General features: G+C 47.0%; 1 protein-coding gene across 1 annotated transcript; it reads left to right on the top strand.

Moving 5' to 3' along the window:
* Nucleotides 1-1,110: 1,110 nt before the first annotated feature.
* Nucleotides 1,111-5,832, top strand: LOC104941004 (TGF-beta receptor type-2-like). The gene is made up of 6 exons (XM_010766035.1): nucleotides 1,111-1,381; nucleotides 1,620-2,092; nucleotides 2,552-2,689; nucleotides 3,285-3,426; nucleotides 4,491-4,618; nucleotides 4,866-5,832. Exons 1-6 carry the CDS (start codon nucleotides 1,111-1,113, stop codon nucleotides 5,163-5,165), a joined length of 1,452 nt encoding a protein of 483 aa, XP_010764337.1. The 3' UTR covers nucleotides 5,166-5,832.
* Nucleotides 5,833-5,883: the final 51 nt, after the last annotated feature.

Raw genomic sequence — 5,883 nt, 5'->3', positions numbered from 1 at the left:
GATGGATGGGTGATTGGATGTTTTGGTGGATGGATGAGTTTTGGATGGATGGATGGGTTGTTGGGTGGATGGATGAGTTATTGGATGGATGGATGGATGGATGGATGGATGAGTTATTGGATGGATGGATGGATGAGTTATTGGATGGATGGATGGATGGATGGATGGGTTATTGGATGGATGGATGGATGAGTTATTGGATGGATGGATGGATGAGTTATTGGGTGGATGGATGGATGGATGAGTTATTGGATGGATGAGTTATTGGATGGATGAGCTATTGGATGGATGGATGGATGGATGGATGAGCTATTGGATGGATGGATGGATGGATGAGCTATTGGATGGATGGATGGATGGATGAGCTATTGGATGGATGGATGGATGGATGGATGAGCTATTGGATGGATGGATGGATGGATGGATGAGTTATTGGATGGATGAGCTATTGGATGGATGGATGGATGGATGGATGGAGGAGCTATTGGATGGATGGATGAGTTATTAGATGGATGGATGAGTTATTGGGTGGATGGATGGATGAGCTATTGGATGGATGGATGGATGGATGAGTTATTGGACGGATGGATGAGTTATTGGATGGATGGATGAGTTATTGGATGGATGGATGGATGGATGGGATGGATGGATGGATGGATGGGTTATTGGGTGGATGGATGGATGAGTTATTGGATGGATGGATGGATGGGTTGTTGGATGGATGGATGAGTTATTGGATGGATGGATGAGTTATTGGATGGATGGATGGATGGGTTATTGGATGGATGGATGGATGGATGGATGAGTTATTGGATGGATGGATGGATGGATGAGTTATTGGATGGATGGATGGATGAGTTATTGGATGGATGGATGGATGGATGAGTTATTGGATGGATGGATGGATGGATGAGTTATTGGATGGATGGATGGATGAGTTATTGGATGGATGGATGGATGGATGGATGAGTTATTGGATGGATGGATGGATGGATGGGTTATCAAACGGATGGATAAATGACTTATTCGATGGATGGCATGGATACAGGGATAATTGGATGGACAGATGGATGAGTTATTGGATTAATACATGGATATACAGTTGGATGGATGTATGTATGTAAAGATGATTATCCCTCCCCCCCCCCAGGGTTCTCTCGGCTCCAGAGTAAGGATGTGCTCCCGGTGGTGGTGGTGAGTCTGGTTCCTCCGGTCCTGGTGGCCCTGGTCGCTGCCGCCGCCTTCTACTTCTACCGGACGCACCGGCCAGATAAACCCCGCCCGCCTCCTGCTCGCCCCGCATGGCCCACCAAGCGTACCCCCGATCTGTACCAGGCCTTCGGAGAGGGGGGGTGGAGGCTGAGGATGGGAACTGAAACAGGGGAGTCTATACAGATAAGATAAGATAGCATAAGATAAGTTAAGAAAATATAACATAAGATAACATAAGATAACATAAGAAGTACTATATTGATCCCAATTTGGGAAATATTTGCAGGCATTGTACATTAGAGAAATGAAAATACTTTTTTTCAATTTATTGGATGGATTAAGGATTTATTGGACGGATGGAGGGATGGATGATTGATGGGACAAATAAAGTTATTCTGACTCTACAGGTAAGGGTCATCCTCCCAACGACGACATGCTCTCCGATGTGACGGACTGGCGGGACCATCAACTGGAACCCCTGCCCATCAAACTGGAGGTGCTGGTGGGGAAGGGCAGGTTTGCGGAGGTGTGGAAGGCATGTCTTCTGGAGGGCCGGGTGGGCGGAGTTAACTGCTACGAGACGGTAGCGGTGAAGGTGTTTCCCGCCGTAGAGTTCGCCTCCTGGAGAAACGAGTGCTACATCTTCTCCGACCCGACGCTGCAGCACGATAACGTGGTTCGGTTCCTGGCGGCCGAAGAGAGGGGGCCGCCGGGACACAGGAAGTACTGGCTGGTGTTGGCCTATCACAGCATGGGGAACCTGCAGGACTTCCTGTCTGCTCACACTCTGAGCTGGGAGGAGCTGGTGTGCATGGCAGGAAGCATCGCCAGAGGGTTAGCTCACCTGCATAGCGACACCACGCCCAGCGGGGTGCCAAAGGTAAGATCACACCGGGGAACTCACAAGTTGGGAAGAAGGTGACATGTTTGTTTCTGGTACACTCTGAGAAGAAAATAAAGCCAGAAAGCAACATCAACTTCAGACAAATAAACTGCCTATGTGAAGCACTTTGTAATGCCTCTGTGTCTTAAAATGTGCGTTGAACTAACCTTCAACCATTCAACTTAGTAAGAACACTTTTTTTAAAAACAATGAAAGTAAAGGTGACATCTCCGATCCATTTTTGATCCAAAATAGAAATAACATCTGTTTTTGAACCCCCCCCAAGTCCACTAGATGGATTCAGTCTTAGATCACCCCAGAAGAGACGGTTCCGTAGTCTTTAAGTAATGTCTTTCTTTGCCCTTGGATGTGATGTTTCAAGTGTGCTGTTGCGAGCTAAATGGTGGGTTAAAGTTGCTTATTGACGGGGCTTGTTTGTTGTTGTTTGTGTTCCAGGTGCCGGTTGCCCACCGGGACCTGAAGAGCAGTAACCTGGTGGTGAAGAGCAGGAGGGAGTGCGCTCTGGTGGACTTCGGTCTGGCGCTGAGACTCGACCTCTCGCTCACCGTGGACGTCTTCGCCAACAGCGGACAGGTGAACGATACGATATACTTTATTGTCCCCGTAAGGACATTTGTTCTGGACTCCGTCCTGCAGTTCCGCATACATGTACATGTACAAACATAATAAACATTCAAATACATGCACATATCATGCTGACAATGGCGACCTATTGCACAACCCTCATGGCCAACATTTGAAAGTATATTACATTACATGTGAGCGTTAAGAAGCTCAATGGACAGAGGCAGGATTTAGTGCTTATCGCGGTTCAGCCTGATCTTGGGAACCGTGAATCTTCCACCGGACGGGAGGAGCTGGAGTTCTGGGTGGAGTATGTGGGGGGGGATCAGACACGTTGTGCCTGTCTGATAATGGACTGCTCATATGTGTTTTGAAGAGATGGATGTTTTTTGACCCCCATCATTTTCATAGCAGTCTGTTACTTCGACTGTCGAGTTACCACACCAGGCAGTGATACCATATCTTATGATGCTCTCAAACACTGCATGATAAAACAATAGCATGAACTTCTGCTCGACTCCGTGACCCCTGAGTCTACGCAAAGAATACAATAAATAAACCACAAGGCTGAAGCTGAATGATCTGATCTGACTCCTTGTCTCAGGTGGGCACCGCCCGCTACATGGCTCCGGAGGTGCTGGAGTCCAGAGTGAACCTGGAGGACCTGGAGGCCTTCAAACAGATGGACGTCTACTCCATGTCTCTGGTTCACTGGGAGATGGCCTCCCGCTGCCAGGCCATCGGAGGTACGAGCTTCTACAAGTCTCTATATGTCTCTATATATCTTTTAAAAGGCAGTAACCTCAGTCCAGGCTTATTTGCAGCTCAGCTCATGGTACCATTGATGGCGGTACGTTTAATGTTTTCTGGTTCTGTCCCTGTTTAGTGAACGTTATGTTTCAGGAACACCTGGATGGAAGGATTAAACCGTTTAGAGTTTAGGGTGTCAAAGGTCATTTTGACATCACAGACACAGTTTTGGACCTAACTCAATAACATCCAGTTTGGGATATAACTATAATTATCATCTAATTGTGTTTCTGAGGTTTCCAGCCTATCGCAATTCCAAAAGGCTTTAATCCAGACAGCAAAAGAGGTATGCAAAGGATTTTCAGGTAGTTTTAAGTGGCTTTTTACAGATGTGTTCTTAAAGAACGATGCTATTTGAGAGCTGAGATGTACCACAACAGTAAAGTTGAGGGCCGGACAGATTAATGATGAGCTGTAGGTGTCCTTACAGCCGTTAATCTCCAGGGGTTAGGGTCCTTGAACTTTGAAACCCCTCTGTCTTTGTGTAATGTGTGTGTTTATGTGTGTGTTGGTAAAAAGCAAAATACCACAGAACAGATTCTGGTCCTTGAACTCGTTACGTTTTTATTGAAATCTGTCCGGATGTCTTTGGCTCAAGGGCTAAATGGACGTCTCCAAACCTGATGGTCAGTTGTTCAATTTCCAGCTTCACTTTAGCTCTCGGAAGTTCTTTGAAAATAAAAGCTCTTGCAAACTCCAACTAATTTATTATGGAAATATGGCTGGGGTCATTTTAGTGTAAAAACAGGAAAAATAAAAACGGATGCTCGCTAAAGTAAGAAAGATATTGAGGAACGTATTCAGGAACCCTGCCTCCAGACGTCCCGGTATAGCCTTGTATGTTTCAGTTCCTCTGAGAAGTCCCCTTTAACACTTACTCTAATATGTAGAAGCCCACCTGGCAACATGTCACTGGAATCTGTCTCTGTGGCTTTGGGTCGGCCTTACGGTGACTCCCATGTGTGTGTTCATGTGTGTGTTCATGTGTGTGTTGGTGCAGAGGTGAAGAGCTACGAGCCGGCGTTTGGCTCCCAGGTGTGTGAGCAGCCCTGTGTGGACAGCATGAGGGATCTGGTGCTGAGGGACCGAGGACGACCCGACATCCCGACAGCCTGGACCCAGAACCAGGTCAGAGTTATTACACCATTACACACTCTGATTGGAAAGTTCTGCGCTTTGCTATTTCTGGATGGATGACCGATGCTAAGGACGGTCTGATCACATCTGAAACACAGATAGAAAACTAAACTAAAATGGTTTGGGTTATTCAAACCTGCTGGTTTCTTGCTGTTTTAAGTTTGTATCTTCATGGATGAAGCGTCAGCTAAATGAAACGTAGAGGGAGGTGTGTCTAACGTCTAACTCTGTCCTCCAGGGGATGAGCGTCTTCTGCTCCACCATCACTGAGTGCTGGGATCACGACCCCGAGGCCCGGCTGACGGCTCACTGCGTGGTGGAGAGACTCACCGTCCTGGAGGAAGAGGAAGAGGAGGAAGGACAGGAAGGAGAGGAGGTACCGGATAGAGAGGAAGACGTAGAGACAGAAAAGGACTCAGAAAAAGAAGACAATGACCAGCGTCCGTCCTCCTCTTCCTCCTCCTCCTCCTCCCTACAGATCCCTCAGACAGGGGAGGTATCCCATGATTCCCTGGGAAACACTCGGTCTGCGGTGTGAGTGCACATGGATGTATAAAGAGAACTGGAAACAGCGTTGGAGGCGGGACCTCGTTCATTCCTAGTAGAACTGCTCAGTGGCGTGTGAAGACAGAACGTCCTGACGCTCTCCAGAGCAAAGCGCCATAACACGACCCATATGTGGGAAGATTGAGCCATCAGTCCATCCTCTCGAGAGCTCAGATGTTCTTAAGCCCCGCCTCCTGTCATTCAATTCAGATGAGTGGAGAGAGAAAATAACTCTGGATTCAGCTTTTAGTGCAGTTTATAACTTTTATAAACCCAATGATTTAAATAAGGTGTAAGAGCCATTTTAATGCAAGGTCATGTTTGGGTTGAAACAATTGTGTGTTATTCACTGTGTGTGCCATAGGGTGTCGCTGTGCTATTACCTACGGCCATATAAGGTGTGTGTTGTCACAGGATTGGGTGTGTCTGGGCATTTGGTTTTTGACCGCCGCAGCAGTGTGTGAGTACCGCAACGATTGTATGTTCGGGCCTACCGATTCATCATTGAAGACAACAACAACAACAGAGCTATCCACACAGCATGCATGAGAGAAACAAATGCGTCAGTTCCGAGAAAAACGTACGGCCACTTTTGGGGGAAAACAACGCTGTCATTAGTACGGCGGTCAATTCAAATTCTGAAGTTTTTGCCAATCCGATCAGAAATTTAAGAAAACCGTGGATTTTTGGATCTTCAAAGAGCCCGATGG

The sequence above is a fragment of the Notothenia coriiceps genome, unplaced genomic scaffold (genome assembly GCF_000735185.1).
Source record: "Notothenia coriiceps isolate Sejong01 unplaced genomic scaffold, NC01 NC01_scaffold00002917, whole genome shotgun sequence".
NCBI classification, from domain to species: Eukaryota; Metazoa; Chordata; class Actinopteri; order Perciformes; family Nototheniidae; genus Notothenia; species Notothenia coriiceps.
Note: the sequence above shows the minus strand (reverse complement) of the source record. Positions and strands in the feature narration are given on the sequence as shown.